Source organism: Bombus impatiens, unplaced genomic scaffold (genome assembly GCF_000188095.3).
Source record: "Bombus impatiens unplaced genomic scaffold, BIMP_2.2 scf_0487, whole genome shotgun sequence".
NCBI lineage: Eukaryota > Metazoa > Arthropoda > Insecta > Hymenoptera > Apidae > Bombus > Bombus impatiens.
The window spans coordinates 1,847,831-1,871,409 of record NT_176906.1 but is presented as its reverse complement, the minus strand read 5'-3'; the positions used below and the strand labels follow the sequence as shown (position 1 = coordinate 1,871,409).

The 23,579-nt window shown below is 42.0% G+C and overlaps 1 protein-coding gene across 1 annotated transcript in view; it reads right to left on the bottom strand.

The window, feature by feature from the left end:
- Positions 1-23,579, bottom strand: part of LOC100748651 (MOXD1 homolog 2) — a 172,172-nt gene that overhangs the window by 34,096 nt on the left and 114,497 nt on the right. The window contains exon 3 of the mRNA XM_003490919.4: positions 10,463-10,612. Within this exon, the coding sequence (XP_003490967.1) occupies positions 10,463-10,612 (150 nt within the window). The remainder of the gene's footprint in view (positions 1-10,462; positions 10,613-23,579) is intronic.

Below are 23,579 nucleotides of genomic sequence, written 5' to 3'. Positions count from 1 at the left end.
ACTGTGATGCATCGATCGAAAAACGAAAACCAGACACCGATATTCTAGTTTGGTGGTCCTTCTTTTGCAATATTTCGAGGTGTGAAAACTTTTTGCAAGTTCATGGTTAATTGGCGAATGAATTTTATATAATATGAAGTTATTTCTTTAGAACCTCCAGGTTATCGAATCACCCGAACAAATCTTTAGTCCCGATGAATCCTTTCTTTGAAATTTCGTACATATGGGGACCATCTGGACGTTCGTCGTTTTATTCTCTCGTCACGGCTGCTCGATAAAAACTTGGAAATTAACCCTTTGAAAGATCGTCCTTACATATAACGCGACTTCTCGTTTCCGCGAATTTCGTCTACCTTTTTGCTCCGACCTTTTTTATAGTGGTTTACTAAAAATTGGAGAAAGAATTCAGTAAAAAGTTCAGTTGGCGTTTAAAGGGTGGACTGGGGCGGAATTGCTTTCGACCGTTCGATTATTTTCAGATCATAAATCACAATCACATTTTGCTCACGAATCCAGGTAAACCTCGTTACGAACTATAAACTTCCGCGCGTGGCTTTTGATGTAACGCCGCGATGTGTACACGTCAGTATGGCTACAAGTGAAATCATTCGCTGGATCAGTTTTATTAATGGAGGGCCGCGATCGCGATCGGCAAGGCTATGACAACCCCGTCAACTTCCGAAAGATTAATGTCGTTTCAAAAAGAGATTTTGTCTAATCAAAATGATCGCTGACTTTGCATTAGTCCCATTGATCGAGATAAGCTTTCCACGAGCAAATTCGCTACATTTGTACACGTTACGCTTCGCCGCGTAAATTTTAATTAATCAATCGGAATATAATCGAAACTTGAAAAACTATATTTATATGACATCTTTTTCTTTTTATTTCTATTCGGACGAATGGATAAATTTAATCGTATAATTTCAGAGTACTTTTTACATTGTACATTAAAAATAAACATACGTCGTTCCAATCTAAAATGACAAAAAATACCGTCAATAAGCGTAACTTATGTGTCAAACTCTAGATTCTAGACTTTCAACCATCATCTTTATTGTCACGAGCCACGTTAGGTCGATGCAAGTGAAGTCACCACGCCGGTCTATCCGCGGATCGTCTTCTCGCTTTCGAAATTATTCATTAGACGCTTTATAGCGAGCTGGATCTGTGTATTGCGTGAGACATGCTCTCTCTTCTTCCTCTCTCTCTCTCTCTCTCTCTCTCTCTCTCTCTCTCTCTCTCTGTACTCCTCATCCTTTTACCATTTCGTCTTTTACCACTTTTTATGCTTGGAACGAGAAACCAGGTCGGTGCCGCCACATTTTTGCATATAAAACCGCAATTAATGATAATGGAAATTGTTTCCTCGGCAAAGCCATAACGCATAATCGTTATAAGCCTGGCTTAATCTCGCCGTTCGGTGTTTCAATAAAGAACATGCAGAACCAGGGTGTAAGGGATTGTACGCTTGCGTTCCGCTGCATATTCGTATATTCGACTCGATCGCACGAGCGTAACAGAGACAGTTCAACAAGGGATTAAACGATTATTAAAAGATACTTACGGAACTCGGATTTCACTCGTGTTTCCTAATCGGTCCTCGGAATAACAATGGTTAAGCTCTTACTGATAGGGAACTAGAGAACTAGACTGCAGTGTTGTTAATGTTAACACTTTCATCCTTCAGATTTTCCATCTCATTGATTTCAAAGTTACCATCGAGTAAAATATTCCATTTGACGAGATTTAATCACGATTGACCGTGAGTGATAAGAGGATTAATAAAAAAAAAAATGCGCGTAAGCGTAGGTTTCGTAAGAACGCAGCTTAAAATCGCATGACTGGCTCTTTCTCTGTGGGACGTCCCTTTTCCGTTGCACAGCCACCTCCTTTAAATACGATCGCTTCCGTTTTGCATTAGCTTATTTTGTATGCAGCTAATTTACATGTCTAACGGCCACGATAAAATTGGTTAACGCTGTTCCGAGCTTGAGAGCGAACGCCACCTAATTTAAGCTACGGTGTAAGCAGTTAAGCTCCGTGGCCGATTTCGTAATATATATGTTGCTACGATTTAATAGCGTCGAGCTCGGCAAGCTCGCACGCGTATAAACTAGTTCGTGTCTGCGGACCGAGCTAGAAAAGCTTTGACGACGCGTTTTTAATCTAATTTTACGACTGTACTCTGTGATCGTTATCTCGCATCTTTTCGGACGAATTGATTTTGTCTTCGTTGAATTCCGCACGGAATGTCTGTGAAAACGGATTCATAAAAGAAAGAAACACTACGGTGTAAAATACATAGCAAAAATGATACACAGTAGGAGTAATATTCCCGTTGTATTCTGCACGTGGAATGATTTCGGCTATTTTTATAAATTTGGTGCTATTTAATATTTGATGTCGCATGTCGACGAAAAAATACAGAGCGGTGATCAGCCAGCTGGAAAAAAGAAAGAAAAAAGGATGATGAAAGAGACATATTTTGAAAAATTCTACGCTGAGTATCCAGACCTAGAGTAGCTATGATTTTTCATTTCCACAAATTACGAATAATCCACTGACGCGCTATATTCGCGTATATTTGTTTAGAAATAATCTCGTGGATTTACATGCATTCTTTTTCCAGGTCGTACATCGCATCCTACATTTGGGACGCAATTCTTATAATATGTCCGTCGAATATTGATCTACTGCAGTGCAGCTATATAAAGCTTTTCTCTCGATTCGTTCTTTCCAAGGTAACGAGGTTTTCGCATCGATCCGCACTTTCTTTTGTACAACGAAATTAGTGTGGTACAGCGAAAAGTACTTTTCCCCTGGATTCTTCTCTTTTTTCCTTGTCATTTCAGCTTCGACATGTCATCGTTTTCAAATCATAAGTGTCACTCGTCTATCTGTCAAATGTTCTCGAAACAAACCCATCGTACGCTGAAATTTAAAATGGATATGGCTGAATCATACGACGACAATATCCTTGATAAAAAAAACTCAGACAACTTCCGAGATTGAATGCAATTGCCTGGTTAAGCTATGTACAAAAAATTGCATTGTAATTTTGAAGGAAGAAATGTTTCGAAATGCATCCGCTGCTTCGAGGTTCTTCCGCGCCATTTTCCTTTCATCATTTCGCCAAGACGAAGCTATGGGCCAGCAATGCTTATCCAATTTAGCCTCAAGCGTAGCGTCGATAACTTTTAGCTCGCGAAGGAAAGAAGAGCTTCTAAGGAAACCCTAGAGAAGTTTCGCCTGGTTGCAGCCATGGCCAGTAACGTGTCCAACAGCTTAATCTTCAACTAATCCCCCCTCCCTCTACCCGACGCCTGTGAGGAATTAGAGGTAATCCGAAACACGAGTTTAATGGCCAACTCCTCATACAATCACAAACTGAATGTTTACGCCCCCCCCCCCGAATCTGCTACATAAACAAATTTACAGCTTTCGTCGATCAATAATTTGCTAATACCAGTTCCTTATACGTTTTAACAAATACTGTAAGAAATATTCATTGCAACAAGATATTGAAATATTTAGTTTAAAATAAATATTTAGTTAGAAATATTTAGTTAGAAATTAAGTAAAAACATAACAGCGAACGTTATGTTTTTACTTAATTTCGTTCGATCAACCAATGAAACCTCGACGTTCAAGTGACACATTGGAATTACGGTTTTCCTCCCATGTAGCAGAGGGTCAATAGCAAATTATCAAAATTCCGTCCGATTGTCACATAATTTCATTTAGAGGATGAAATAGTTTGATGATTTAACTTTGATCCTAATTACTTGGGTCTTGTTCAGCCAGTTGATGTACCCACGTTAGTCGCCTTCGTCTCCTCTCTATTTGCTGCACGCGATTTTAATGCACCGACGATCGGATGGAACATGATCGGCAGATTGGAAACGTTCGAAGAGAAACAAGAGATAGAACAATTCAAACGTTTTCTTTTTCCGTAATCGTGTCACATTCGAAACTTCCACCCTTCTCTCGGTTGGAACTTTATCGCATCGTTTCGAGTACGAATCGTGGTCGAGGGTGAACGCAACGCTGATTGGAACGGGATCCAAAAGACTGGGATTGATCGCGGCCATCTCCTGGAAAATCGCGTCTACTTGCCGTGTCGATAACAAAACGAATCTCTGGTCCGTCTGCCGGACTGGATTCTTCTAGGTAAATGTCAGTTCACAAGTTTTTGGTCGATTGGAAAACTTAGAGAACGGGGGAACTTCTTCGAACTGTCATTAGTTACCGAAGTGTGTGTGTGTGTGTGTGTGTGTGTGTGTGCGCGTGTTCATAGTAGGCAGTCGGTTTGACTCAATCTCGTCTGGCTCCCTTTAACAAACATGTTGACAACCGGCCGGATTGCCAGTTACGAAAAATGGGGGAGAACAAGCATCGGTGTAATTGGAATTCGCTTCCCCTGTACGATTACTTAAAAATTTCGACTATTTTGCAGGAAACTTCGAAAACGATCACTTTCGTTTTACGCTCGATTAAATCGATGGCTTTTGAATGTTCGTTCAAGAAGATCTTCAATTGGTTAGGAAAGTAAGTCGTAAAGGAAGCGGTTCTGCATAGTGGAAAGCTTGGCTAAGAGGATTACCCTCCGATAAAATTATCCGGTTAATTTATTGGGATCGATAAAAAGTCAAGTCGATTCATTTACCGAAGAGATTGCACGATACGAGGCGAAACATAGACTTCTTGATCGATTGAAATTAAAGGACAATCCATTCTACGCGTAATAGCATCGAAATGACCGATTAACGCAACAATTCAGTCTCGGCTGCGTGACGGAGGAATCGAATTTCTGCCAATAATTGTCTCCAAACGTATGTAATCTGGCGCCGGAGGGCCCGCGGAATCTCCTTCCACGTTGATTCGATTTCCCGTCGTACCGGATAGTAGCTTCCGGCAAATCCCCCTGGCGCCCTCTGCTACGACGCTACGGATCCACCCAATAAGATCGTCAGCCCACCTGGCGACTCTCCCGTTACTCCACCCCCTTAGTCCAAACCCCTCTTCCCTGTCGATCCCAAAGGCATCGGTCAAATTCGATTTTCCTTTTACATCGAACCGAACCATTCGGAATAGCGATCAGTTCTAGTGTCGAGGGAGGACCTTATTCAGGAAGTTCGCGTTGGCTACTATAGAGCCGGCCAGTCAACCAGCCAGCCAGAGGGAGTGAAGTGGTAAACTAGATACGGCTACAGATAGGAAGCGAATAGAAGCAGAACGAGGTCAGCTAGCCAATCCCCTCTGCAAGGCACACCAATCTCCCCACCGCACCAGTAACGTTCACGTGCATATCCTCCAGCTAGCGTGAACTCTCTTCATTTCCATCCCCTCTGTTTTTCCGCGGTTTTCCTCCTCGACCTCTTCGTTTCCCATGCGCTTTTCCGAATATGTACGTACGAATCGGCCGATTTCTGCCTCTCTCTCTCTGCTTCTCTTCCTTCCTGCGTTTCTCTCTTTTTTCTGGTTCACCGCAATCCTTCTGTATCCATTCCTTTCTCTCTCTCTTCCTCTTTACAATTCGTGCCGATTTTCCGTCGCCACACTAGAGAGGATATCACGTGAAAAAGAGAGTGAAACAGGAACATGGAAAAACCGGACTACGAATCTTGCAAAGTGGAAACTGCCAGTGACGTCGGTTCCATTGCCAGTCAGGTCTGGGTTGCATAATACTACCCAACCGCAAAATCCTTGCCCGACTGCTGCTCCTTCTCAAAGGGGAACCCAGTTGCTACGTGCCGTAGAACTTTTGCGGTTTCTATCGTCGACATCCGACGCAGGAGTTCGCCGCTCGTTGACTCCAGCACGTCCCGCTGCGCCGTGTCGCGCTTGCCGCTCATCGGGAAATTTATCGCATGCAAAGGACCAAGACAGCATTCACTTTGACCGCGCGACCCGCGAGCATACGTAAAACTGGGTCGTAGATCCAATTGTTGGATATTTATTTGTCTCGACTGAAAAGTCAACACAGGCTACCGTTTACACAACTTCTATCGTTTCTGTTCGATTTCTGTTCCGTTTTCTTCCACGACACTTCACGACGCTACATAAGTAAATATACGTCTTACGCGAAACGTCTTCCAGGAATATTTACATTTCTGCGTGAGTCGGAGAATCTCCGCACGCCAGAGAGAACTCTGTATTCTCGCGTTAGAAACTCTGCCTCGGTCGTCAGGGTTCGTTTGCGACAGCACACCATGGCTAACGAAATAATTACTGGTTTGCATAACTCCGCTTCGTGCAACTCGCGCTCGTCCAGGTAAACAAGCTTAATTATGAAAAATACATATTTCAATGCACGCCGAAACGTCACTCGTTTCTCCTTGTCATGACCATACGGCCCACGTACACATTCGTTAATGAACTAATTACAAGCACATACAAGAGTGATGCGCTAAAATTACCGTCCCGTAAGTAAGAGAGACCTCGTAAGAACCTCTGCTCCCTTGGCTACATCTGTGTCGTCTACGACGTAGTCAAGTTTAATTTCACGTACCGCTGATGAGACCGTCTGCATACTAAAGCAAAGGCGAGGCCAGCCGCGCAATATTAATATGCAATCGAAGCCCTCTTCCATGTAAGCCTGTTACAACGGAACATCGCTTAATTTGATGCTCATTCGATTAATCCGCCATGGCTGTCGGTAGAAATAACAATGGTTCGAAGCCTCGTACCGGCGACAACCCGTCTCGTATGTACCTATTGCCAATTTGCAGCAGCACACGGATACATGAGAAACGCCGCTAGGTAGTTGTGCAGAGTATCGATAATTTGACGCGAAATCGACGTGTACCACAACACAAATTCTTTTCTGTCTTACGTTCATATAAACTAAGCTCGTATTTTGTCTCGACTACTACGTCAACTACGTCGATCGACTGTCAGATCGCCGTGTAAATACGTCTCCGCGTTAAGAATTTTACGTGTACGTATATTCGTTCGATGCATATAATTAAAATTTGTTTATCTTATAGTTTCCCATTCAGCAAATAGTAACTATATGATTCTGTAATAGAAGTCATTGAAACTAAATTTCTTTTCCTTCTCGTTCTTCGTCTATTTTGAAATACTATAATTTAATTTTATGGAATTGAAATTAATACGATGAGAGCATATGAGTTTTTCGCGACGATGTCTCATAGGAAAGTACATTGTATTACAGTTCGACCTATTTACTCACAGGTAACCCCGTGGCCGATCGTACCACAATCTCTTCAACCGTAACTTTTGTTCCGAGACAAAGAAGCCTGGTACGTTTCGCTTGGTGATTCAGCGATCACCGATAACCCTGTATAAACGTACGCTGTAACAAACCTCGCTGGTCCGTTTAAAGTATCTCGATCCACCTACGGATTCAGCGGTGCCTTCCGCGAGAGCCACCACGCTACCGGTTAGGGTCGTCCTACGAGGCGAACGTGACACGTAAAAATATCATGTAAGGTACCGATACGTCACGCGATCAGATAAAAGAAAAGGGGAGCTGACTTAGTCGTTTGTCGTCCCGATACAATCTCGACCCGCGGTGGCTCGTTTTATTTTTGCACCCAAGTATTTTGATGACTCAACTGTTAGATGGATATTCCTGCGGTCGCTGCATTCGCCATGTTCAGTTTCCTCGCAACGGATTCTCGAAATCGAGATCGCGAAGTAGCCACTGCCTGTTTCTTCTAAATTCTGTTTAGCGACTACGTGGAAAAGATCGGACTGAGCGACAACGAGAATCTGAAATCTTCATCTACATAACGTAGACTTCCTCGAGTTCTCAGGATCGACAAACCGATTTACTTTGTTCGCGTGCAGTTATTCAGTAGAATTTTGAACAGTTGTTCCGACTAATTAATTTGTACACTCGAGTCCTTAGAATCGGTAACCAGCTTGGTTGGTTCGTCTTTTCAATTTTTCTTATCCAAAGCAGAATAAACAGATGTTAAAGTAATTTTGTTCTCTACGAAAACGATGTGTAATTACTCTATTGACAAAGCAATCCTATTTCGCGAGTCTTAAGACGTGCACCGTCCAATCCAGAGGAATTCCTTCGTGTAAACGTGACAGCGTTTCTCACTGACTTCACTTCGTTCCCTGCTAATATTTGCGTTCCACGCGTCAATTATTTACACGAACACAGAAAGCGAATATTCATCGTCCGTCGAGTCGTTGCCAGACTTGGTACATGCATGTTCCCGGTGACATTCGTCGACTATCGACTACCATGGCTGTCGACGACTTATAAACGCTATTACCACGCAAAACATAAACTGTGCAATTATTTCCAAAGTTCGTGATCGGTTTATAGTCGCCTCGGGTTTCACGAGTCTACGTATAGGTACTAGAGTTAACGCGAAACAACCTTGAATGAGGATGTGGACAAAGGAAACGTTCAATTACCGTTTTCATGTTACTGGCCCTTAAACGACAATTAGTAATATGTAATTATACGCGTTCATCGACTAATTCGTTCAACAAACTTGTAACTTCTCTAAGCCTAATTAAGTCCATCTCGTCCTATGTCTTTGCTAATTAGCTTATCTTTATCCATTAATAGTATTTTCCCTAAGATGCGTCCCTCGTTGAAGCAATAACGAGGAACTTTTCGGCCGTTGTTGCCGCATGTTTCAAACAATTTTTTCCGCGGTTCCAAAGCGAAATTTGTTCCTAGTAACGAGTTGTGCTATGAAACAATCAACAAATATACTTGGAAGGAACATTTGTTTCTGTCGCGACGTGCTTCATGTGTTTCTTATTTGTCCTTAATCTCTAGCGCTTTGAGTGGAAACAGGCAACAAGTAGCAACTTTCTCAAAAAGCATGGAAAATCGACAAAATATTTGTCATCGTTGCTTCGGCAAAGACATAGCTTTAGGCTTACGTTTAAAAATAGACTGAAGACAGCGGAAGACATAACTGCATATCAATATCGATATTAGCTATGCGACCAGTCCCTCGAAAGCACATCGTGGTTCAACGCAAAACGTCCGCTGTCCTGCTACACTGCCATAAATTTCTAGGCTGTATGTACAAAGTTCGAGCGATTCGCAACACGCGTATAATCTCTTCTATTGAAGTTGAAGCCGCGGTACCAACCGATTAAACGGCTCTATCATGGCTCGATCTATTTCCGAGTTAATTACTGGCGAAATAAAGAACTAGGTCGGCTTGGTCGTCCTATTCCGCCGCGTGGAATTCAGGGAACGAAGGCTGCCTGATGATAACGAGTCTTTGAATTTTCACCGGCCTATGTTAATATCTCCTCCTTCTCTACTCCCCTCTTTGGCTCGCTAATGATTCTGCATACCGCCCACGACTTTCCGTAACGCCGACGCACTACTTCGTTCTCGTTAGCCGACCGTGAACTGTCGTGAAATTCCTGACACTTTTGCTGCCACTACGCCGCGTATTTGCTACCCGTAATGTCGGTTAATTAACGTTAATTGCGACGTGTAATGAATCGCGCTCGTATTTCCACGATTTCCCATTGTCGGACGCTACTGTGGCGATCCTATGTCGCGCCATCGCCTCGCGTTAATTTCTACTTTGCTATAATTCTAATCACTCGTATTGAGATAAATATTTTTGAATATCGCGTTTAGACCATGTCCGACTCAATCACATCTTCCTATCATTGAGCACTTTCATTTTGCACAGTGAGAAAAACAAGTGTGAAACAATCACTATTGATACGTGTGATTTCTCGTTTCAATTTTATGTTGAAGAATAAAAATGGTTTCTAATATGTAACTAAGTTTCATTATTCATAAAAAGGACGTACTACCAACCTGTAATTATATCTGGCATATATTAATTACCATATTAAAAGTAATATCATAAAAGCAGATAGATACATAACATTACGTTTCTGGTTTAATAAAAACCTCAGTAAATATAGCTAAATGCATAAACTTTGAGTAACTGGAAAAGCAACAAATCTGAATCTTACGTAAGATCATATTAGAAATGCTTTAACGATCGCAAGGCAGTTCTAGATTAGTAGTTCTTTAAAAAATGTAATTTATATCATCAAGCAATATATATATTTGAACGTTGTAAAATACCAGGTTTTCACGACAAATTTACGGCGAAATGACACGGATGGTTAATATCGATTCGTGGTTCTGTTTTTGTACAGTCCGGTGACGGTATGTAAACGCGAGACAGTTACGAAATTGACGGCAATTTTGCAGGATCGCGAAATTAAGTACTTCGATCGTGATGTATACCCATACGCTTGCCATTCCAACAGAAGGGATTAATTATTTAGCACACTGTATATAGCTGCGATGCACAATTTCCTAAAGAACCGCGATAAATAATTCCTCCTCGACCGGCTGGCATCATGCTCGACTGTTCAATTTTTCTCGTAAATCTGTCAAACGATCCTCAGGCGAGCACTTGGCGCGCTACGCGAAATTATCTTTCACGCCGGAAGCCATATAAATCAAACTACCTACCGTGATCTTGAGGTCCCGCGGGTCGCACGTATCGTATCGTCTGCTGAAACGAAGAACTGTGTGCGTCTTGTTCTCGTAACCTAGTAGCAGAGAATAGTCTTGGCTGGAGTCCATCTGCGGATCCTTGCTAGAATTCTTCACGTGTCGATCCTGAAAAGAGTAACAATTTTGAGTTAAACTTCTTATCCATCCAATAGTAAAAACGTTAGAATAATTTATAAAGAAGATTGAAATCATTTCCGAGAAGAACTTCTACAGGAGAACAAATTCTATCGAACAAGCTTTTCCAAGCTCTCAAGTAATACTAACTAACTAACTTCATTTAAGGTTCAGTAGTTTAAAATCCCATTTTGAACTTTGCACAAAATAATCAAGCTTGACGTATGTTACAAGAAACCATTAGCTTTTAACGTAATAACGAAAGAATGAGGAAATATTGTGTAGCCATATTAACTGCAATCAGAGAAAATGTTAGAAACGAGAAAATGATTCGAACAAATCAACCATGAGATTGTTTGTATCACTTACTCATTTTTAATAATAATCTATTTTCAAACGTAGATTACAAAGCAAATTGCGCAGCTTGACTCAAATATCTTCCTGGCTCAAATAACTCTACCTTATCCTATACATTCTTGTAAACTTTTCGCACGTTCCATACATCAGACATTAACCGAATCTCTCATTAATAACGTTGAATCACTCCTGTTTCTTGCGTGGTTTCTTGTCCCCGTTCTATTCACCAACGCAGAAAGATATCAAAGCTTCCGAACGAGACAAGAGACAACCGTGCTACCAGGCAAAGTCCGCAGGGAACAGGAGGAATGAAACTATTCGCCGCGCCGTCTTTTTCACCGATCACCTTTTTTACACGGGGCCGACGCGTTTCGAAAGCGACACACCTACCACCTGAGCGACGTAGCCGGCGAGTTAGTTAACCGTCCCATGGCGGCACTGCGAGCACCGTAGGGACCGAAGACAAGTTTTTCTGCGAGAATTCCTGGTCACCGTCTCGATATAATTATCCGCGGTTCGTGTCGGCCGAAGACGCGCTGCCTGCGACGCCTTCCAACGCCATTGTTCACTGGTGGACCACTACTCGACTACTTTTTTCTTTCCCGTTTCGGCGAGCTTTATTAGAATTTAATTTACCAGCCACGTGAACCGGCCGGTACCTGCGTAACCGTGCGCCGTGATCTCGAACGAGTCACGCGTGTTATGCTTCTGGCCTCCTTTTGTTCCGACATTCTTCGACTCGCCATTCGTCTCACCTGCAAGTTTCAGATGGACGCGTACACGGGAACGAAAATACAGTGTACAAAGAGGTAGAAAGAAAAGGAAAGTAAAACGGAGAGGGGAAAAAAGAAGGGAAGAACTCGAGAATATCCATTTATGTTATCCTCGACGCGTGAAAGATTCGAACTAACGTGGCAACTGTAGCCTGTTCTGATTGGATATAGAATATAAAACGTTTGCAATAAAAAATTTAGCGGGCGGACACATGCGTGAGGGAGCCGGATGGCAAAAACAAGAAATTGTTTTAGCGATAAAAAAGCCGGGCGCAGGTGTAGGAACTCAGGAAAAGAACGATATTGTCAAAGTTACTTAGCGTAGCAGACGGTGCTCGTTTCGACTCTTATAGATTTCTAGCACGCCCAGATTTTTATTAACGATCTGGTCAACCTTCCGGCTTTTCCTCTTCTTTCGTTCTTTACTTTTCTCCTTCGTTGCTCTTTTTCGATCTTCTTACACCTTTCTTTTCTTTCTTGTCTTTCCGCTATCAGCATTTGCAATGGACATGGAACTGCTTTAAAATGTAATGCAGTGAATCTAGGAGAAAATTCGAATTCCTGGAAGAAACAAGAACCATTCTTTCGCTTTGAGAACGCGACGATCGTGCTTTGAAAAGCTCAGTCCGATATTGCCTTCGCGCTTAGCGTGAAGGCTTCCAAGCGAAACAGAGAGAAGAGGAGGACAGGAAGGGTCTTGCTTGTGCACGCTGATAGCTAACAACTACCCTCTTTTGTCTCAGCACGCGGGGAATCCGCGTCGTTCGGAATAAGATACTATGGAATTTAAACTGGCTCGGCTATAACGTTACTCTTTATTGCCAGCTTAGCGTCGTTTTAATCTTCCATTGCAACACCACACCAAAAGAGAACACAATCTGTTATACATATACTGTCAGAAACTTTACCTCTTCGTATATATTGTATGTTATTTAATTTTCAAGAATAATCACGAGACTCGACGCGTATTTTATCTCTTAAATGCCATGATGTGGTATCACAAACCTGAGTCGAGAAAGACCTGAAAAACCGCAACAGTTCGTAAGTCAAGAAAAGTATCTGCGGCCGAGTAATAAATATTTTCCACTGTCGTCTCGCGCAACTTCTTCAATTTCCGCCGCCACATCGGAAATGGGAAGCATATCTTTTCCTCTCCTCGGTAACCCTTACTGGCAGTCGACGCACGACCGATTGGAAAATCGGACTTTCCTCCTTCATATTACTCTTACACTCTCTCTTTGTTGCATCGTGTGCAGCTTATACTTGCACAATACCTCTTCTCACAATTCTCGATTCGAAGACTCACAGAGGTTACTGTTGCGTTCGAAGTACGTGCTGAACGACAGAAGCAAATCAGATCGAACCAACCACGATTGTAAACCTGTCAATGTGTACTAGCTTTCCTCTTGCGATGCACACGAAGAACAGAAAGGAAGAGTGAAAAGGGGAACACGGAGAGTATGCAGAAAACATGGTTCTCACTGGTGAAAATAGTTCGCTAGCGAAACGAGTGTTCCGTTTCCGTGAGTGTCCCTATGCATCGCAATTGTCTTCTTGTTCCACCAGCCATTGTACCGACTGTTTATTGCCATTCACGTATGAGCGCGGTTGATACCGCGGAACGTTGCATATTATCGCGAAAGAATGGCGAACGATGAGTGGCAAGTGTTCCGCAATTATACGAATTATGTCTGCGCCATTCAGAAGTCCGACAATGCCTCCTCCATAGATTTAACTGCACCGATTTAAATGAAAATTTCAACTTCTGTTTCGATTAGTCAGTTTTTCAAACGAACCACCGCTCTTATGGATATGTATCAATGTATTTGATGGTGATTTTTATTATATATATCCAATATGTATCAAGAACAGTATTTTACCTACAGTATTTTTTATTTACACTATTTATTATTTACAGCATTTTAGAACATGATTTTTTAAATCAATATTTCTTTTTATTACTGATTTTACTCTCATTTTATTCTCTTCAAGAGCTCGCGAAAGTTTCTAAGAAACGTTTTATATATCCTCTTGCATGCAACGTTCAACTCTGCTCATGCGTTTACATTTTACACACACTGCCCCATGGAAGTATTGAAAAAATCAGGAAGTGTACGCTGTTATAATACGTTATCGCGATACGAGTGTCGTTTCCACGCTGCACGCGTCCCACGGTGGTGTGGCCTTTTCTTCCCATCGACTGTCATTCTCGTGTTTATTGTCACGTGGGTGTCATGCTATAGCAAAAACACGCGGTACTACATAAGTTGTTCGATTCCATACAGCTACTTCATTATGCAACGCGCGTTGCAATTATTTACGCAATGTCCGTTCCGGGTAAATGTCGTGGAGAATAGAGACGAAGTTTAAATGGGCGGAAGGAGGTCGGCTAAGCCCACACGAGCGAAAGAATGTTTTCGAGAAAGAGGTACGTAAGCGTGCAATTATACGATATACGAAGCTACGCCGCGCCGCTGCCCTTGTATTGGAACGTTTTAAAGTCACGGTAAAAAACGGACCTTGCATCGAGTAAATTAAAGTCGTTTCCAGCGATATCGTACAAGGCGTATCGCGATCTATGGTCGCAGCCTGGTGAATGGGCTTGGAACACGGAATGAATCAGAAAATTTCCTGTAAGCAACAATGTTCTGTTCAATCATGTTTTCCACTTAGGTGATCGTTTGGCGCGGTTCTCCCGTGAAACTTGGACGTGCAGCTTATGCAGCATTGAAATGGCTGCGTCTGAGGAACAACGCCAAATAGGACGTGTGTTTTATCGCTCTTCTGGCCCTGTTTCATTCTTAAAATAGGATTCAATTGCTACCGGGAAACAGAATTATGTTAAAATATTGTCGTGTGGAATTACTTATCGTTAGGGCAGAAACGCGACTTTCAATATATTCGACGAGTCGGAAAACTCGAAAGAACGAGCTCGATCGAGTTATCAACGGCAGTCAATGAATTAAAGCCTCTCCCCCTACCACTTTCACCAACCACGCTCGTTATCGCGATATCGTTTCACCGATCAAGCAATAAATTGCTTTCGTCGCGACCGTACTTGTTAGTACAATTTCCGATATACCCGGTAATCAAATAGCCCGGCAGTATCGCTTAATCCGCAATCAGATCCGTAATCTGCGATTGAAAATTACGATCACCGCTGAATCTTCGGTAAATTCAATCGTTTCGTCGATTTCGATCGCCACAGTCGAGACACACGCGTGCCATATATTTTACCGATGCCTCGTGTGCACGCATACGTGCACGCGCGTTGCCCGTGGTCCACGACATAATTGTCTTGCTAGTTCTATCGGGGCAGGTATCTCGAGGTTTGGTGGACAGTGTGCTCACGTTGCAACAACAGATTCCACGCGTTGGGAAATTATAGCAATTACGTTGGGCCAATTCGCTCTTGTCGCGTCCCAACGTGGCGCGTCATCGGTGACGCTGAGAGGACAACGCGACTATATACCGCGTTAATGATCCAACGCTCATGTAAATACTCTACGCTCGACCGGCGACAAATCTCCCGATTCCAAACGGAGAAAATCTCTCGCGACATTGCTATGAACGCGTTCGGTTACGCGCGCTTGTATCCGGACCATGTTCACGACGGAAATAATTATCGGACGCCGTGATCGTTAATAAATTGTCGTTGCGTTCTCGTTTGCGCGTTTTCCTCACGAACTTCCTTTCTGAAGAGAGTAACGCACGAGCGAACCAACGAACAAACGTGGTCTAGGAAAACGTTTCCGGAAATACCATGTCGCGACTCGTGACCAGAAAGTTTCTTTATAATATCGAGTGACACGAAACCAACGAGGTCGGTTGTCTGTTCATGTAATCAAGCCCAGTTGTATGTGTGTGACCGCTGTTTCTCACAGTTACCATCATCGTGCCGTGAATCTGTGTTGCGGTTCTACGTAGAGAGAAATTATGCCAATTAGGTAGAATACGCTGCTTCGACGGCAGCTATTGTCTCCTATCGTTTCGAGTGTAATAAGAATTATTCGGTGGACAGCGCGAGCTCTATGGCGGAATAGAAATGACAGTGACAGAGAATGGAAGGTACATATCTAGATAATTGGCAGCAAATCCGTGATGCGGTACGAACAGCTTCGTGCCGAGCATATTACCGTCCCCATTATTTTCACAAAGAAAATGAAATATAACTCGATATAATATATAATTTCATATAACATAATTCGACTTTTTGTTCGGAATAACTACGTGTTTTCATGTTTGATTAATAGTTGGTCGCCTTATGAGCTACGTATTCGTACGCATATCCTTATATGCCAGATTGAACAAATATTACACGCAGTAAATATATGGACAACAGAAGTTATTTAAATTGTCGAAGAGGGAGCGATTTTTACAAAATTAATGATGTAATTTTATATGAAAGATGTAGAAGGTGGATTTCCTTGAGTATTACAGGTCGTCCGATAAATTCGAACAATCTGATGGTAAGTGCAGACCCTTCTTGGCATTGACGCCTTCTCATCGGCATGCCCGATCGATTTCACGTGCCGGACAATTATGTCAATTACTCTGTCCCGATTCGCCGGTCTCGATAATGCGACGCGACGTCACCAACGCTGACAGCGGCATCCTACCGGAGCTAATGATCGCGCTTAATGGGCTCGCATGGCGACAAGAACGAGATCGATGGCCGAAATTCCCGGAAGAACCGCGACAAATCAGGAATCAAACGTAGTCGCAGATGTTCTTCTATTGCGATTGATCATACATGGTATGTATATAGGTGTTGCTACATGTATATTATATAGGTATTCTGTGGATTTTCACATCGATTTATAGTTTAACTTTACCTTATCCGAAGTTTACTTTATCATTCATAAATCTCTGACATTTATTCCTTAGAACGTTATGACTAGTAATTTTATTTTTTAAATATCTTTCCTTGTATTCTGGATCTATTTATTTATTTATTTTTTATAATAATGCTGCTTGTTATTTTTATTTAATATTCTTTCCCAGATATGCTTAAAATTTTGTTGTTAGGATTTCTTTTTTGATGTGTTTCTACTACGTTTGTATCGTTGAAATTTTTTTATGATAGCCTTGCAATATTTTTTCTTATTGTCGAAATTCTTTCCGTACCCGAATCAAATCTCTTTTAATACAGAACTATAAATATATCTCAATTGACTTTTGAGACTGAATATGACTCTAGATATCACTGTCTTTTTTAGATGCGCCAATGCAGATTATTTGAAAGGTAGAAACTTAGAAGATTAAATTAGAATGTAGTTGAATAAATTAAACCACAATATCTCTAAGGCATTTATAGTACTTCGACCAAAATAACTAACTAAATTTGGAGCATTTAAAAGTCACGGGTAAAACAAATACGTTTTATAGAAGAACAATTTTACGATTTAATGCAGATTTATTAATATTAATTAATGCAGAATATTAGTTAAGATAAATTAAAGTAACAACTAACAACCTATGCTTCACATACGAATCTCGTAAAGGTCTGTCGTGTCGAAATGAGAAAAAGGCTCAGCACACAGGAGAACCGTCATAAAGTGATTATCGTCGCGCGACGATCTACGCCACGGTGGCAACCTCCGACCTCCGGTTTGTCGCAATGCGTACAGCGAGGCCGACGGATTTTATTCGCCACGCTCGCTTCCACCGGCCGTAGCACGTAATCATTAACACGACGTCCGTGGGACATTCCTCTATCGTGGACGTTGTCGTTATCAGTTGCCGATAAATAAACACGATGCTCGGCCACAGCGTTTCTCAGGCGTGAAACGATTCGAGCGTCCGTGTTCTCTCGAAATCATAAAATTGATAACGACAACTGCACGCACCCATGGGTTCGTGTTTATCCGCTGCCGCGAGAAACGCCGCACCGGCCCTCCAAAATGGCTACAAGGGTTAATGACAAGTGCTCGTGCGATAACAAAACTAAGCACGAGCAATTGCGTGCACGAAAGTAGCCATCCGTTGCTTCGAAACATGCGATAGGAATTCGCCAGTCGAGAACCGTTTCCTTGCTTGTGTTGTCACGAGCAATTGGTCATGTTGTTACGAGGAAAAATAGCGAGGCTGACGATGTACATAGGTGGTTTACGATTGATTTGAATCACTTCTGCAACGTATCTATAAAGGTATTTCTACGATTTTACCGTGAATGGTAGGGGATTTAGAAATTTATTATAAACTCCTTAATAGGCAGAATGGATAGACCTACCTGGTTTAGATAGGTCTGCTCCTAACAGCTCGTGCAAATCTATCACCTGACCTAATGTATCACCAAATGTACTAAGTTTAGGGATTCACTTCGAGTTCTCATCTATGTACATTTAATTATTTATATCGCTAACTGATCAAATACTTTAAAATAAAACTTTAAAATATCAATAGTTGCGACAACTGCTTTATCAAACATAATAAAAAATATATTTATAATTTAATTTTATTAAGTATATATGTAATGCGTAACAAACTCTATGGAACATAAAAAGTTTCGTAAAATATCACTCCTAACCTGGCGAATCCTATATAAGGAATTAAGAATGCAAGAATTAAAGTGAATTTTCGAAGAAAGGCGAATAAGAGACCAACGACAAATGTACATCTATTTGCAATCGCACTACGTCGGAGAGAAATTTGAAATCGGTGCAAGTACGCATACAGTGATTTAACGCAACTATGGGGGATTCATAGCGAATGGATTTTGCTCGAAGAGTAGAGTTATTTTTCAGGCGGATCGAACGCTCTACGAAATTCCTGACAAACAGTACAACTCGAACACGTATGTTTACAATTGACACGATTACTTTGAAAGTAGTGGGCGGGGAACGAGAGCCGCAAGATCGGTCGATACAAACATTGAAAGTAGGATGAGAAGTCGTATGCACGATCCGCTAATTGGAACGAAAGGCAGGAAAAGCTTTTAAGTTATCGAGTTGATCTGTGAAACGGAAACGCGAGAGCAAATCATACCACGGATCAACGGTAAGAACGCAACAAAAACGAAATGCATATAACTTTATTCCTATCGATGTTATCCAGCCGATAGCCAAGCGTTCAGCCAACGTGTTCTCGTTCGTTCTCCCCGTCCTTCTGCCTTTTCGTCTCTTCCTATCTTTGTCTCTTTCCGTCGCTCGGAAAATCATATATTTGATAAAGTTAGCGGAAAGTAAAACCGGATAAGCACGCATTCTCGACGAAACACGCGAGAACGAAAGAATGTAGCGGCGGAAGTTGCCAGCTCCAAGTCATCAACGGGAAGATAACAGTTGCAGATGCATTTAATCCGATAGCGCCGTGTTTTCCACGGTGCTTCAATCTGTATGTGCGTCCGCCGCAAAATCTCCTAGCACGACGATATTGCACGCTTTCAACGTGTTTGCTTGATACTTACGACTCTATTGTCCAAAATTAGAGAACGCGCTGGTAATACAACTGGAAAAGGAACTAAATAATTTTTTGATGCGAATTAAACGATAAAATAGAATGAAATTAATTCAACGAATTTCCCAAAGCGCACACATGGGACATTTCGTATACGTATTACAGTAAAATAAACAACAGGTTCCATTTCATCGAAATATTATTCACCATTTGTTAGACTCCACTGTAACTCCTTTCCTCTTTAGCGAGTCTGTTCTTGACCAGGTTACGCTATTTCCTCTCGATACGTAACACGCTTCCAAAGCTTGAATCAGGCGTAAACGGCCGATGTCGTGTCAAAGAATGTCCGCTGTGCGGCTTTTCACCTTAACAGCGCGATTACACGAAGCCGGATTAATAATTTAGCAGACTTGCGTCGAGCGAAACATTGTTCCGTGCAACACGATTCCGCGAGCACGCGGCCAACCTGCACGACATAATCGATATTTCAGCCAGAACAACGACCTTCGATTCCTCGTATTCCATTTGCCCCCGCGAGGATTACAATCCCGACAAATTCGTGCGTCTCGCCGATCGAAAGTAAAGCTGTGTACGCCGGCTGAATTACAATTACCAGCCCAAGAATCGTACTGAAGTACGATGCCCCTCTTTCGTGTTACCGTTCGTTCCATGAATGACTTTCGACTGTGTCTGCTGTGAAATTTGTTTCCCTATCGGAGGTTGGAAGTTTTGATCGATCAACGACTCGAAAAGAAAGTAAGGCGTGCGAAGGCAGGCGTGAAAATCGTTTCGTTACGAACCATCCTTAGAGGATCGACGGTAGTGCACGTTTTACGGTGATGGGTCTGCATAAATTGGTGTTGGAAGTCAAAGGTCTTGGGCGTCGATGAAAAGCAGCGAGAAGGAACTCGACGCGCAACTCCCGTCGATTTCTTCCATTTGCAAATCAATTCGTTCCTCGACTACCACTTTAAGGTTTCGTCTATGAGCGATTTCCGAGAGGATTACTCCGGCTGCGAAGAAAGCCTCGCCGATGGAGTAGAAGATAGAAGCAGGTGTCGAGTGGCGCATTATCGAGAGCGGTGCCTCGAATCCCGAGAATTTACTGGAAATTATCGAACGGCAGGAAAATGAATGTTGGATGTACCGTGCGGATGTATCGCCTTTGCAGAGATTGAGCGCGACTGACGTCTCAGATAGCGGAAATATTTTATTCAAGACATTACCTCGTATTGCCTTGGAATCGTAAGCGGTAGCTCTGGACTTGTTACAGATGAAGACAATTACGGGTCGGCGAGTTGCAAAAGATTGCACGGGATGGCAAAGAAAAACAAAACAGGGATACGGGTAAAAAGTTTCATGAATATCAAAAAGCTGGTAACTACAAATTTCACGCTAACCTAGATTTCCTGGCTATACTACCTATCCTTCCGTGTGAGTAATATGTCGATATCGGTGCGTGCTACCGTCAATGTGAACAATAAATAGCTCTTACTGTTAGAATCGTTTGTATGGCGTACATTATACACTTATACTATAATATATCTCAGTTACTTATATAATAGATGTTCTCCGACTTAGCTAATTTAGTACAACATAAATTTTCATTGATTAGCACGTATAGTATGGGTCATGATATAACGAGACTATAATTTAAATCATCTGTCATAGCGTTGTAAGTGGAAATAAAACCGATTTAGGACAAATTGTTTTAGACTTCCATACAATGAAAAGGATATACTTGAAGCAAAAGTACTACAAATGTTAGTCGCGATTACATTTCAACAGATTAAGGACGAGAAAGCAGAAGTTGTAACTTCAATATAAATTTTAATTATGTACTGAAAGTTTCTTCGTACAACATTAACCATAATTCTAGGAAATTTCTATCAATCCCTTAGTCACAACTCCGGAAACATAATTACTTTGACCGATTTTACAATCTCGCAATATCGTGTCTCAATATTAGCGTATTCTATCGCCCACAATACTAGTCTCTCTGTAACATAGCGAACCGAATTCATTTAACGTGCTCTCTGTCTGAACACCTTCACTGCTTCTAAGACGAAATCAAATCTAGACCAGACCTAGTTTGACGAAATTTCAGACTCAAAGTGCCTCGGATTTCGTGGTAATTGTTCAACCAGCATCCACTTATACCACTTGCCGTGCACGGTAAATTTCCTGTCGCCGACGAACTGATACGCGCGGCACCGGTGTTCCGCTCGAAGGAACCAAACTCTGCAGCGAATGCACGCAGATCGTTGTCGCGCGCGGAACGAAGGATCCCGGTATTACACGCTCATGTCTGCCGGCAGTTTAAAGCTTCCCACGAAGGGGGCCACGCGAACAGTCGCCGTTGTCGTCGCGACGCTGAGGTTTGCTTCGAAAGGAGTCATCAGTGCGCGACGCCATTATTCTTTCCGTCCCGTGCAGCTAGTTTTTCTGGATCACGAGTCGATCCTGCTGTAAGACCGCCGTCTTTTCACCGACTGAGCGGCTGCATTAATCACGAGACACCCGAGGATATTATCGTGGAAACGCGAAACGTCCGTTCCTCGTAAATTTTCTTTTTCCACCCCGCGCCATCGTTGTCATCGTTTCTGCTATTTTTTCTCCCCCGCTGCATTTCGCCACTGTCCTGATTAAGTATTAATTTATTCGATTCTTTCTCGGCTCCGTCGCTTGTTTTCCAGAGATATTGCGCGTTACGACGTCGTCGCCTTCGCGGGGGGAATCCATTTCCCTTCGTGTCTCAGTCTACAATCGTATCGTCGACCGTTATCGTTCCTCGTGGACTTGATCGTTCGATTCTATTGACAATTGTTGCCGCATTATTCCGCACGATAATGCGTTTCGATGGTATTATAATCCGACAATGGCAGCACAAAGAAAGATGTCTTTATGTCGCGAAACTTTTTCTTGAAAATAAGCTATTGTTACTTTTATGTTCGTATCGCTGCTATGCTAATAGCTTCTCTCTGTAGACAAGATATTTCGTGATTCAGAAAGGCGACGTTATTTCTTTAAAAATAAGCTTCTCTGTGTAACGCCTATTTTTCATATTTTAATTGTTCTCTAGTGGATAAAGATTCATGTAAATAACAGAACGCATATATGAAACTTTCACATTCGTCGTATCGTACGAACGACGTTTCAATTTTAAATTCACCGTTCCATATCGGAAATATGTACTCATTGGTAAATTTTGTAGGATTATCGTTACGCGCAACACAGAGGTCCCTCCTGTTGATCATTTTGACATAATTACGAGTGTTCGTAAATTATCTGCTCGAGTATCGTTGGCGACCGCGCGCCTGCGACAATAGAAAATCCCAGAAAGCGTTTCACGCTCATAAATCATTTTCATCGTATTTAATATCTCGCTACTCCGCCTGACTCGCGATACAAGTACACCGTGAAAGAAAAATGGTCGGCCTGTGACATCACCTCGAGGTAGAATAATAATCATCGTCGCTCCATCACCCTGCGAAGCATTTTCGATACATGAAGTTGGCTGCCAGTGAACAATCGTTGCGAAACAAATTTTCATCGAAGAAATATCCAATTCGTCCAAACAATCACATTCATAAAAGATTAGAATAATAAAAATTTTGCTGCTAATTTTAGACAAATAATTTTCGAATCGACAGTGGCTATCACAAGTATTTACACATACCCTTATTTTCCAATGAAGTATCTTTTCCCAGGTTTTACATTTTACTTTCGAAGTATTAATTTTTTGTAGTCATATGAAACTACTACTAAATAATACAAGATTTACACCTAATTAATTACTAAATACTGTTGTGCAAATACTTTTTGGAACTATAGTATAAAAATTTAATGTACAGAAATCTAATATACAGATCTTGCGCACGAAATTGGTTTGAAATTCTAATTTCTATGAATGTTGAATCGATAGTCATTGCCATTCCCTAGTAAGTTGGCGAAACGGCAGTAGTGTCACGATATCGATAGCTAGGAAGATTGATATGGAATAGTTCACATAAAGAACACCGTCCGCGAAGCGGGTTGGGTTTAAAAAGTCACCGTTCATCGGCTGAGCGGAGGATCGAACACGAGCCATGAGAGAGTTTGCTCTTTCTCGATCTAATTCATTCGTAACTTCTACCAGTCCGACGAAGTGAAGAAGAGTAGGGGGAGGGAGCAGGGAGGGGGCAGGTAGAAAGAAGAAGTCGTCGTCGAGGCGATGGGATGAGGCGAAAGCTAAAAGACGTAAAAGCAGTCTGCGGTAGGCAGTGAAAAATCTCAAAGCCATTCTTCATCTGCCCTTGGTGGAGGGACAGAGATACGAAAAGAGTAGTTGACGTCGATCCAACGGTAGTAACCGAGCTACTCTGGGCGAATGCCACCCGCATCAGATAATATTTAAATTGATGATAAACATTTATGAAAGCGTTTTGTTA